Raw genomic sequence first — 13,594 nt, 5'->3', positions numbered from 1 at the left:
AAATATAAAAAAAGAAATATGGCATTTTTGATGTTTTCCCAAAAATAGATGAGTGTTTTACTTTTATTCCAATCACCACTCAGGCGCCCTTTTCACAAAACATAAAAATTTACGAGAATATAACGCAAAGATTGCTTCTAAGTACATGTTTTTGATTTAATACAATATCATTTACAAAGTGAGTTGACTAAATGATATTGAAAATACTAGGTGAGTGTGTGTTTTATTCCTTCCTTTAAAAATGTTTTCAGAGAGCACGTTTTACTAGACTTGTAAATTGTCTGGCAGAGGCTATCATCCCAGTTATCGGTCAAACAAATTGCTTATTGATGATGGTCCCCTCCACTTGTGGCTATATATCTACTTGTTCTTGTATATGTATCTACTCTGGTAAAGTCAGGTAGGCCTACTCACTGATATATTTTGACTGTTATGAACATTGCTGATATGTCAAAATGATTATATGTCTTTGTACAAGTGTAGAAACAAAACTGAAGAGTTTTGAATTCTGTGTTCTAGACTACCACATCAAGAAATATACTGGTATAAAATGAAACAAACAGCATAATACAAGTAAGTTGAAATCATACATCTAAAAACAAACAAGGAAACAAACAAAGAGAATTATGCCATCTGATTATTGATACTTTTTTCCAATAGTCCACACTTGTTGGTTGATTTGGTCATTTGTTTACATTATAGAAAATACATTTACAATAGGCACCTAGCACCTACTATATTTGGTTTTCATTGGTTTGTATGTTTGCATAAAAAGTAGGCATGTTTTTAAATCTATGTGTTTTTTCCCCAATTTTGTTTATTGCTTTGTCATTAATGATTAAATGTTGTAATTTTGTTACTGTTCATAGCAAGCGTATTATTTCATTCCTCATATTTTAATTGAGTGCAACTCGATGATTAAAAAAAAAATGGGGGGAAAAAGTGTGTGAGTGTTTGTTAGTGGTAGAGCATTCTCGTGGTATGCTTGTATGCACGCTTTTTGCATCGAACGTACGTAGCCACCCGAATCGATCGAGATGTGAGGACGCTCTCCATGATAAGAAGGCCGATAGCACGATACGTACGCATACCGCACTACAGTTTCGTTTCAGTAGTACACGTACCCCACCATCGTATGTGCGTGCAATCTAGTGTAAACTCGTGCGTGGCTGGCAAATCAACATGACCTACGATGTTGACATCGGTCGTTAGCTACAAAGATGTAAGGGAAAATAGTGAATTCTGAGAGATAGTCCTTTGTAGACCTCCCCCACTAATACCATCCAATGACTAGCATCTCAGAAAATTACGTCATTTATCAATTTATTCATCCGACGCGTAATATTTGGTCCAAATTAGACAGTCGCACCACCACTGCCACGACGTACAGGGACGCCCCTGCTCTGCTGCAGGAGATTCGTGTAATAAGCCTGCAGTCTACTGCATACTGACTGAGCTGAGTGGACGTATAGACCGGACCCTCTGCTGTATGAGCCAACAACACAGAACAACACAGGGGTCTGCACAAGGTGAGCAAGCAAAACAACTTTGTCCTTGCAGTACCACCAGTAACTTCAACGTAAATTTCTTGACGATAGGTATCTGAATGGATAATCTGTCCATGTCCAAATGTTTATTTATTGTCAAATCCAACCATTTTGGCATAATTACAGGGTTGTGTGTATACACCTCTGCTCTGCTCTGTCTGATGTCGGTGTTGTGATTTCGACAAGTGCATCCTGATTGAACATTCATGAATTGAAAGAAGCTGGAGCTTGTTAGCAGAAAGGAGATTCTTTCTACTGAACAAATTACGGCGCTAATGTACTTTTGCACTTCCTCGTCAAATGACAAATGATTTTGAAAACATGCACAAACTCTCCATAATTTAATTCAGTAACCTAAATATAATGATAAAAATAATTGCATCTGAGTCTCCGAAAGTCAAGTCTTGTCTAACTTTCTCAAGTTCCTATTCAATCTTACTTTCTGCCTAATTGTTCTTTATTTCCTTCATTATTATTATTATTTTTTATTCGACCAGGTAAAGAATGTAGGATACATATCATAAACATTACAAACATGAAACAAAAATCAGAATGAACATTTATAATACAAAGGATACACTGTACTGTACACATTACACAAAATGAAAATGAAATGAATGGAGACTACATCATACATGAGGGTCAGGGCACACAAAAGTAAATATATTTACGGAAAGAGTTCCGTATGTCCCCCCCCCCCCCACTTCCTAACTACCCACTAACCCCACTACCCACTAACCTTTATTTAGTTTATTATTAGTTTAAAAAAAAATAGTAATTTATTTATTTTGTGCAAATTTATAGTGGGGGGATATTAAATAAACTAAATAAAGTAAAGGTTCAGTACATTTATACTCTACTAAGAGGGATGTACTTTAATGGAAGAAGAAGAAGAAGAATTGCCCATAGGCATGTGAACCCTCACATGTTGCCCCTAAGAAACATTTAACAATCATTAAAAAATTATCCCTCAACCCCCGATCCCCACCCCTTAACACCATAGCCCATATCAAACTTCAAAACATAAAAAACACAGTACAATTCCAATATAATCATCCAACCATTGACTTCATTTATAAATATATTCATACATTAATTTCAAAAACTGAAAAAATACAACTTCAACATAAATGTAGGGCTAGGGGTTTCCTGGATTTCCGCCCGACCCCCAACCCTAAACCTTTAACCTCTTAAAACATAGTCATCATTGTCGTCAGCATAAAAATGAAAATGAAGCACATGCGTGCAAATCAAAACAAAAACTATCACTCAATGTGATTGATACGCCATCAAACACTGAGAAAGTAAATTCAGCTAACAATTAATTTGTATACTGTTACCATAACAACTCAATGTTCAACATGAACAAGGATGAAATTTGCACACCCACATATCATAGCAGTCACATATGCCGAATTTCAAGTCAATTGCCTCAAATCTGAAAAAATTAACTGAAATCACATTATCATATGATTATCATTCAAAATATGGAGATACATGTACCATGGAACACATTTCACAAGTTATCTTTCCCATCAGCTACCTTTCCTTTCCCATCATCATCTACCTTTCCTTTCTTTCCTCTCCAATTTCCTTTCCTTGTGTTTGGTTCTGATAAGTTTCTTTATTTCCTTTTTAACTTGTATAATTCTCTCTTTCCTTCCTATTCATCTTTAGAGTTTGCTTTTATACAGTGTTGATTCATCTCTCATTCTGTCTATACCTAATGCTTTGTTTTCAATCTTTATTTCTTCTTCGCTTTCTGCTTTTCTTTTCAAACATATCCATCTCTCCCTTTCCTTTATAATGCAAAAAATCTCCTCTTTCTTTCCTTCCATTATCTTTTGTTTTCATTCTAAGTGTACTTTCTGTTTTGTAAACCTTTTGTTTCATTTTTCCAGTTTTACCTTTTTGGTCTCTTTTCATTGATTTGATTTCTCCCTTTTTCCATCCTTTCTCTTCTTTATTCTTTCACCCATGTCTTATAACCACATTTCTCACAATCTTCTTTCATTCACACACATACACCATCACACACACAAGCACACACACACACACACACAACACAAACAACAACCCTAAACCTCAATCAATCGCTACCGCAAGACTCGGTACAAGCTGAGGGAAAGGCCAAAAAATAGGTTTATCTTTCTAAAGATACCATAGAAGAACTTGCTGTGATTGCTATGACATCGCTACATTCAGATCAGTCGTGGTGCTCGCTGCCGTGATCTGAACCTGTATGATACCATGCTGCGCTTTCTGCTCCGGATTGGGTCTCACTGAGATGCAAGTATTCGTGATTGTTGGATATTTAGAGTGAGTCATTGCATGTTTGGAGATCAATTGATGAGGAGGTGTGAAAGTACACGAGCGCCATAAATTATATCTATAGTTTTTGCTAAAAACGAATAGTCTAAATGAAGTTCTTAATCCGAGCTACATGCTGCAACTTGCCACAGTGCAAGGATGGAAGTTATGGATATAAATCTAACAGTACTCGGCATAGTGTACGGCACCAGCAACAAGATTCGACCTCCCGTGCCAAGGTTCGACTGTGCGCAAAAGCCTATATAGGTTTCTACATGTAGCAGGCGTCAAATTTTGGACAGTGTCTGGTGTTGTGGTTGAATTATGGGCAGCTTTTGTTATGTGACATAGTTTAGTGTTACCAGTACTCAACATATAATCAGTACAGACGTGTACCTGTAGTACCATACCAGAGTTCGACCTCCCGTGCCAAAATTCAACTGTGCGGAAAAAGCGTCAAGGTATCTACTTGTAGCTGGTATGGTCAAATTTGGGGCGGCTTACAATACCAATGAATACTGTACTGTTAATTACTGTAAAAAATTGACCATAGATGATAATGCACAGAAAAGAATTTAATACTATTTTAAGGAGAATGAAGGGCAGGCATGCTATATACAGCCTGATTATGTACTCAACATGTGAGAGAGTCATGGCTCACACACGTAAAAGATCCCATGTCATTCATTCATCTTAATCTTGAAGTGCAGGGTGGTAACCCATTGAAGTGGCCCACCTACCTACCCTCACAAAAACAGTGTAATCTTTAAGCATGAAGCCAGGAACCTGCATTTTATGGGACAAATTCTTCCTTCTTGTGTGTTCTGGAAGTGGAGCTAATAAGCTGTCTTTATACCAATTTGGGGAGTACAGACAGAACCTGAACCCTGAGGTGATGATATGGGCATGTCACTGCCAGTATTGCTAAAGACAAAGTACCCAAAACAAGATCTAATCACTTCATTCTGATTATTCCCCAACACTTATTCTACATTACAGAAAATTGCAGATTGCAGATGTTCATAAGAAATGTGAAAGATATTTGATTTAAAAAAGGACCGGAAACATGGAACAGAACATAAGTGCAGTATCAATTGAACTGGTAGGTGTAGACTAGTCCAGCAATATACATGTATCTCTTCAAGTACAAAATTCTATCAAGCAACTGAGGATAGTTTGTCAATGCTCATGCTCGCAGAGAGTTTAATGAGTATGTTACATGTTAATTTCACAAAAAGTAGTAAGATTTGTGACATATTGCCTGATGATAAATTCGTAGTTATTGTACATGTTGTAAGTAATATGGTAATAATTTAAAGGTATATTGCTGATGTTAATGTTACTACAGATGGCGCTGTAAGAGAACAACTTTGAAATGCCCCTGTACCGATTTCACGAGAACCATGGCGTCAACGTCCGCCTCAGTGCAGATGGCGAGGTGGCCAAGCGGACAACCAGCTTTGCCAACGCCATCACCTTCAGCGAGAAGCCCTTACAACCGGGAGAGATATTCATGGTAGAGATAGATGAACAGGAGTCTGGATGGAGTGGCCATCTTCGATGCGGACTGACCCAGCACTGTCCTTCCAAGATGATGCCAGTGCGGCACGGGGAACCATTTATGCCGACAGAAATGGCCGCCGAAGGAACAGAGGCACTGATCCCGCAGTACTCGATGCCGGACCTGACCAGCATGGGTCGGTCCTGGATTTTTGCCATCACCAAACACCACAACAAGGTGCCACGCACCATACAGGATGATGATGAAGAGCAGGTAGAGACCAGCTCCTTCATCCAGAACTGCGGCAATGCTCTCCAGGTCGGAAACAAGATCCTACCACAGTCCCTCTTGGTCAAAGACTTCTGCAACATTGCCCTGAACACTGCACATGGCGGACAGGCGCTGGGCACCCACAACGGAAACGATCCCCTTGGGTCTCGCGCAAAGTTTGCGCCGTACCCGCCAACCTCGCCAGGAGTGAGGTTCCATGCGACATCCATCGGTAGTAGAATTGGGATCACCTATGAAGTGCAGAATGTAAATGCAGAGTGCAAGGCATACATGCACCTCATCATCAATGGGGAAGACCAGGGGCCATCACTAATGGAGGAAGCAGACCTGCACAGCCCCTTCTACGCTATTGTCGATGTCTACGGCACTACCAAGCAAGTCAGAATTGTTCAGCTGAATTATGGTAAGCTGTAGTACTCTCCCATATGTGGACTGGAAATAGTGATTGTACTAGCAAAAACAAACCATTTTCAGTAGGGTTTAAGAATAAAACGCCATAGGTGGCTTGTGAAAATGATACAATGTTGTTTTTATATGACTAAAGTGGTTTTCTGTAATAAAATTGAACTTCGCTGTAAATTATGTACAACACATAATTATGTATATATGCAAGGTGAGTAGTGATTGAACTGGATATTGTAGCATGCCTTTCTATATTTTAGAGGACCATTCTTTGTCTTTAAACAATCATATACTTATGAATGATATTGATTTTGATATCCAAAATCTTATTATAACACCATATTGTTCTACCCACTTTAGGCTTTGCAAACTGTTTTCAGCCGATTTGTAATCTCATTTGAGTGATTTATGCAACGCAATTTGTGTGCTGATAACAACCTCATGGAAAGTTACCTCTTCTCTCCCTCACAGTACCCACGCTGCAGGAGTGCTGTCGGATGCGCATCCGAACGGCCATCAAGGAGCAGGAGGTGCAGAGGTTACCACTGCCAGCCAAACTCAAGAGCTATCTCCGATTCGAACTGCTCTGAGATGAGCAGGAGAAGGAGAGAGCAGGACAATGGTGATCTGGCGGCCAGGTCCTACCTTACTGCTCTTGCCTCCTTCCTTCGTCTGTGCTTTTGCATTGTTACTGCATGCTAGGCTAATTTGTGTGAAGCATGACATTGTGTATTTATATATCAGTGCAGCTGCCTTCGACGCTAATGTAGCTACGTACGGGATGTAGTGAGCGACAGACACTGTAACTCTCCATGTGGGATTGACTGCATGTTTTGTGGTTTGCAAGAAGAGATCATCACACAAAATGTCTTTGCTGCCCAATAATCGACTTGTACGCCGGAGTGTTGCAGTATTGTTGCAAAGATCTCCCAAACTCCAAGGAGCATGACGATGCTAGTGTAAGGTGGGCCACTCACAGGAGAGTCTCGCAATGTGTTCAAAGAATCACAAGGCCCTTGCATATCTAAAACCTGGATTGTAATGATCAAGTAGTGGGGATGCCCTCCTTTGGTAGCCAAAGCTGCTTGTAGAATCTTGCCAGTCCGATGAAAAATGCATTGCTAACCATACATCACAGATTCCCTGTGCTATGTTTAAAGACACAGGGAGATAAAACAAATTCCAGTCTTTTCTCTATCCGTCAACACATGGATAGGCCCAGATGCTCTCATGTGGTGGACACAACATGAAGTTCTCAGCTTTTTTTTTTCTGTTTGCAAAGAAATTTCATGTCCATGGTGAAAGAAATGCAGCAAAGGATGCAGTGGTAACTTGCAAAGCATCATAAGCTAGTCTCTGCCAGAAGTGGACCACCTTCAGTATAGAATGATGACTCACCTGGTAGATCACCTATAAGAGTTATGACAATTTGATGCTGTACATGGGCTGACATGTTTTTGTTTGTTTGCTTTTCTGCAGATTTTTTACTTTAAACTTAAAGGCATAATTTACCATTTGCAGATGAAACAAAAACCCAGCATTAGTACTTTAAAATATTTCTAAAATGTGAGTGAGAGATAGAAACAACCACTGTGAAAATTTGAATCCGTATAATCGTTTGTAAGTATTGTTAAATACACAATATATGAACACTAGTTATAAGAAAAATGTTTCCGGACTAAACCGTCTACAGTTATGGTTTATCAAGAAAATACTGATATCTCCTTACATTTCATGCTTTTTTGCGAAAATTTTATATGGTAGGATGTTTTGTGATACAACAGACCTACACATATGCATCAAATGCGATACCTTGATAATTTTTTAAATCACTGCTCTCCAAGGTAAACAGGACCTTTAAATTCTGTGGCAGAGAAATTTGATGTCAGTGATGGATAAAATGCCTGGAAGCAATAAACTCTCAATGGCTACATTTCTAAGTATTGTATGTAGTCTCTACCAGAAATGAACTTCATCTAAATAGAATTACAGCTCACATCCTAGTCATAACATTGTGGCATTCTATGTGGGCTGATGTTATCGCTATTCTTTTTATTATTATTATTTCATTTTTAACGGCACATTTCGGTCTGAAATGAAATGTTGCTGGACTGAGTGCACTCAGGGTGCAGAATTAATTCCAGTATACAAATATTTTACAAAGCACTTTGAAACACCATGGCATTATGAAAAGACACTGTCAGAATCGGCAGTGATTATTGTTATCAGATTGCTGTATTCAAGCAGGATTACACGGAAGTGTGGAGGGCTTACCAAAGATGAGTTTTCTGTCAAACCACCAATTATCTGTGCATGTATTATCTTGGCCATTTGTGCAAATTTTTGTGTACAATGCGTCTTCATTTGATCTCCTCAGTACTGTTTGCGTGATACCCGCAGAAATTGCCTTTGTAGGCCATTTACAGTATTCACAACCATCAGGAAGGTTATTATCATTAAAGCAGAAGTGTCTCGCCGCTCTGTAATTTAGCTTTCTGAGAAGGCAAAACATAGATGTATGTCCCTGTCCCTCTTGCAACAAGTGGTTGTGACTTTGGGATCAAACACCTGGATCTGTCACTTAAAGATACTTTGGTTAGACAAGGGCCATGGTATCATCAGAACTTGTTTTGTTTTTTCCCTGCTCACCAACTTAGAGAAGCACACTTGGGGAGGTTCAGTTTGTTCCCATTATGTATCATATTTTCTGAATTTGTTCCATTTTAAATGCTGAATAACAATATCACTGACGATATCTTTGGCATGGTTAAGATTCCAGTAAGGGGGAATCTGTACTGCCATTAGTAGAACACTTAACGATATCTACTTGTTGCTTCGACATTTTAGTTCCATTAAACTTCCAAAACGAACCTCTCATCAGATGTCGCTCTAAAATCAACTCATATATCTCAAACTATTACATCCACACAAGTTCATCAAGAACTTGACTCGAACCATTGGAAGTAGCCCATTAAGTGTGGGGAAAAATTTTCCTACTGAAATGATCATCCAGTACCTCTGATTTTTAAGTGCTCATCCAGTATTGGAGCAAGGATGATACGACATTTGCTACTGCGACAATTGCTCTGGTTTTATTTTCTCCTGGGACTTAGGGTTGGGTTTAGGGTTGTGATGCCATTTTAGGTTTAGATTGATCTGAGGATTAGGATTGGGGCTAGGGTTATGTCTGTGGACCTGTAGAATTTATGTTTGGCTTAGCATGCAGATATTGCATGGGAGCATTAATTGTCTCAAGAGCAAATGTCATGAAACCTGAAGAAAGCATAATATTGAACAGATTGCATTAATTACATCTGCAGAAAAATCAGAACATTACAAAAAAAAAAGGGGGGGGGGCATTTTATGCCAACTACACTGCTTGGGAAAACCAGAAATGCTGTAGGCATATACACCTTGAGAGGGAAGCATTAGTCATTTAAGTTTATAATGCAGTCATCTGGAGGGCTGGAATGCTTTACTCCAATAGTACTTCCATTGGACATCAGCAAGAAGAGAGACATTAAATGAAATGTGTTCTCTGAATGAAGTGTGTTTGAACATGACAACCATTGTGCAAATTTAGTATGATAAATCTCACAAAGAATGGAGGAACCATGTCTTTGATGATCAGCAAGCTGTGTATGTATGTAGCATTTTTCTTCCATCTGTTAATACACATAGGATTGTCAGTTTACATCTCAGAATGTCACAGTGGCCTAGTATGGGTGTAGGTACTGTACAATGAAATTGCCTACATGTTACTGATGATATGCAGTTGATTTGAATAATTTTGTGCAACTCTTTAAAAAAAAAGAAAAAAAAAAGAAAGAAAGCAAATAAACTGCTTCTAAAGAAGGCTGTATAAGATTAAATATATGATTGTCTTGCTCACAGAGACAGGTTCCAGTGTGCAAACATGGGTCGTTGTGGACATATGGCAAGACTTAAAATAACTATGAGAGAGATTATGACTTGAGTCTGTAAGGTACGATATGCATGGCATCTCTCCTGTGAAAAAGTGGAAAAATAATTGGATAGTACGTGAATAGAATTCACCACTGCTAATGTGCACATTACGACATTCAACAGCTGAAGAAGAATAACAATTGTTGAAAAGTTCCTTTCGAGCTTATTGATTTTCATTTCATTGTCAAACACAAACAATATATTGCCAGTGCAAGAGAATGCCATCATTAAGATACTTGTTTCTGGATAAGCAGTGAAAACAGTTGCAATTTGCCACAATTACAGCTACCATGACAACAGCATGACAATATTCAATGAGCTTAGAACATTTATAATGTTTGCTACACAAATGCAATGACTATTATTGTCGGTAATTGCACGTACTTCCATGCAATGGGTTCATCTTCTGTGGAAGAAAGGAAGTGGCTAATTGCAACAATAATGACTCATCATTCAGAAATGTCCTTTTTTTCCCCCTTCGTTCTCACTCGGAATGTAGCATTCATACAGTTGGATTAATGTTATGTTGTCATTAATGTGCCATATGTGTCCTCTTGGGATAGAATTACAGGTCTCTTACAGTTCGGAGAAGAAAGAGAGACATTGAGGGATGGGGGGGGGGGGGGGGCAGAATATCATTTTCACTTCTGAAGAGCATATCAGAAGACTAGATATCAATATTCAAACAATGTGTGAAGGAGCACTACCTACTTTTTTTTTTTTTTAAACTACTGTCTTACACTTAGAGTATGATTTATTCTCAGGTTCTCTTGTGTAACTTCAGAGCACATGATGTACATTCATATGTAAGTGATTTGATTGTTATCCCCAGTGATAGGGATGTGGTGTGTTACATGTACATGCCAAAAGAAATTTTTCTAGACTCTGTGTTTTTTCTCTCCCAAGCATATCCCAACAGACTGATGTAAATTCTTCTCATTCATCCAGTCAAAGTACAAGAAAGTGATAGTTATTTCTGTATCTGTATGGTTTAGTCAGCAAAATGTCCAGGAAGACACATCCACGCTAACTTGTAGAGAAGCACTATGTGTGGATAGAGCGCGACTATTGAAATTGCATCAAATTTTGCTTGAACAGGGACAATGATGGGCATTGAACCACTGCGTTAGGGAGTTGGTTCCAGTCTTTAACAGTCGTTATGAAGAAGGAATCCCGGAAAACTGTAGCTCTGTGTCGTTGTTGAATAAATTTTTGATTATTGCCTCTGGTGTCACGTGCGTTGGGTTGAACATAATTATATAGGGGGACGTTGACTAAACCGTTTTTCATTTTGTACAACATGCAAAGCCTCTGATGCTTTCTCCTTGTCTGGAGCGATTCCCAGCCCAACTCGGATAATGCCCTTGTAACAGATCCCTCTTCCCTGGTATAGGTGTTCGTGCAGAATCTGGCTGCCTGCCGTTGGATTCGCTCGAGAGAATTAATGGAGTGTTTAGTGGTAGGGTCCCAGACGGAGGATGCGTATTCGAGTATGGGTCTCACTAGGGCCAGATATGTAGCAGATTTCACTTTCGTATCACAGTTCCATAGGTTTCTGCGGATGACATTCTGCACATTTTGGGCTTTCTTAAGAACTTTCTTGAATCAAGAAAGGGTAACTGAACTCACTTGTAGCGATGTTTCGCCAGTCATTCGGACAAATGAAGATCCCGTATATGGACCAGCCCTTATATACAGTGTAGTGCAAGATTTTACAGAGTCAGGACACACTGGACCTTCTCCAGCATGCGAAAGACACCTTAGAAAGAAAGAAAGAAAGGAGGCATCCGCTTCAATTTGTCGCACACGCGAAACCAGGCCATTTGCAGGATTCCAAGCCGTTTTACGCATGCTGGACAAGGTCCAGTGTGCTTTGTCTCAGCACAATCTTGCATTATATAGGGGCTGTTCCATACGTGGGATCTTCATTGACCTGAGGAAGCCAATTGATGATTGGCGAAACGTCACTACAAGTGAGTTCATTTCCAGTTTCTTGATTCAAATAAATGTCACCATCTCAACAATTACATGCAGGTGTCCAATACTGAGTAGTAATGATATACTGGGGATGTTGATGACAAACAAAAGCAATGACGGTTATGAATTACTTAATTATTCAAAAGATGTGAGTCTCTTCAAAAAAGAGCACTAGAGACGTCAAACATGCAGTATGTTTCAAGCAAGGCAACTGTAGCCTATGATCGTCTGTGATATTCAGCATTTGACCAAAGCATTGATGTATTTATGTTGCATCGGATCAATGTTTCTGTTTCTGAGGGAAGGGAATTTACAATTGTGCGGAAAAGCACTGGAAGCTCCCTCACGTACGCTTCCCATTGATTTGAGGTCCCACCAGTCTGATGGTACTGTAAAACATGATATTTTTGCGGCATGAAATTTTCGCGAATTGGAGCCAACGGCCTTTTTCGCAGCATGAAATTTTCGCGAGTTGCCTCTAACATTCAATGCATATAGTGTAGACAAGAACTTTCACATGCATGTTAATTTCGCGAATCTTGGCTCTCGAGAAATTCGCAAAATTAAAATGCTCACAAACATTCCTCGTTTTACAGTATGTCACAAATTGGCAACAGATGAGAGCAATGGGACCACCCCAGATAGAAGATTTAATGCTGTTTGGGAATCAGGTATTGCAAACTATCAAATAGCACTTGAACCATTGTATTCAAGTTTAAGGTATTCCCAAAAATTTTAGCAGTCCTAAGATTAGCAAGGATAAACCAAATCCTTCTAAGCTGGAAGTATCCATTTCAATGCAATCTTCTCAGAGGACAAGATAATCAATTCTTTCTGTTTCGATGACTTGATTTTCTTGGACGTCAATTTTCTTTCATGTTTTGTCTTACAATGTTTTGGACCTCTCTGAATGCTCTTCACTGAAAGAGGGAAGAGTAAGTGAGAAATAGCTGTTACCTCCTTTTATTTTTAGACATCTGCATGCACATTTTAGTCGATGAATTCTTGTACCATATTATTGCAAAATGTGCATGAATTGTTATCAGTGAATGATGCTAGGATGAGGACTCCATTGTCAAATTTGTCTTGTTCAGCTGTAGGTTGACAGAGTGCAGAATTTGAACATTAGCAGGATATTTGCAAGACTAGCACAAGCATTTCACATTCGAAAATTTGTTTTGTGGGCTATGATTTTTTTTTTTAAATCCTTCTGAAGAGTGCAATATTTTTTTTTCCATTTATGTGATTTATTCAGCATTTCTTGAAGCATGCAAGAATGCAAGAATGGATGTATTGATACAAACCCGTTTACATCAACAACAAAGTAAGCCATATCCATGCTGTTTACAAAGGAATGTCAGTAATGTAGTCCAATTAATGTGGAACTGGTAACCCCCCCCCCAAAAAAAAAAAAAAAAAAAAACAGTCGGCCCTAATGATAACTGCACAATGTGAGGTGCTCCCGACCTGGGGGGGGGGGGGGGGGGGGGGGGGGGTAACACGATATCAAAGCTCACACAAATCATTGTTGAAATGTGTGCATGCAGAAGTAAGGGCTCTGCATAATATGCGATCCTCTGCCCCAGAGCATAATAAATGT

General features: G+C 39.0%; 1 protein-coding gene across 1 annotated transcript; it reads left to right on the top strand.

The window, feature by feature from the left end:
• Positions 1-1,506: 1,506 nt before the first annotated feature.
• LOC139716157 (neuralized-like protein 2) lies at positions 1,507-7,630 on the top strand. Its single transcript, XM_071627717.1, has 3 exons — positions 1,507-1,529; positions 5,206-6,052; positions 6,523-7,630. Exons 2-3 carry the CDS (start codon positions 5,233-5,235, stop codon positions 6,639-6,641), a joined length of 939 nt encoding a protein of 312 aa, XP_071483818.1. The 5' UTR covers positions 1,507-1,529; positions 5,206-5,232; the 3' UTR covers positions 6,642-7,630.
• The last annotated feature ends 5,964 nt before the right edge of the window (positions 7,631-13,594 follow it).

This window comes from Diadema antillarum, unplaced genomic scaffold (assembly GCF_040938485.1).
Source record: "Diadema antillarum isolate AM-2024a unplaced genomic scaffold, OU_Dant_1.0 scf00000062, whole genome shotgun sequence".
Taxonomy (NCBI): domain Eukaryota; kingdom Metazoa; phylum Echinodermata; class Echinoidea; order Diadematoida; family Diadematidae; genus Diadema; species Diadema antillarum.
This window is presented reverse-complemented; position numbering and strand designations above follow the sequence as displayed.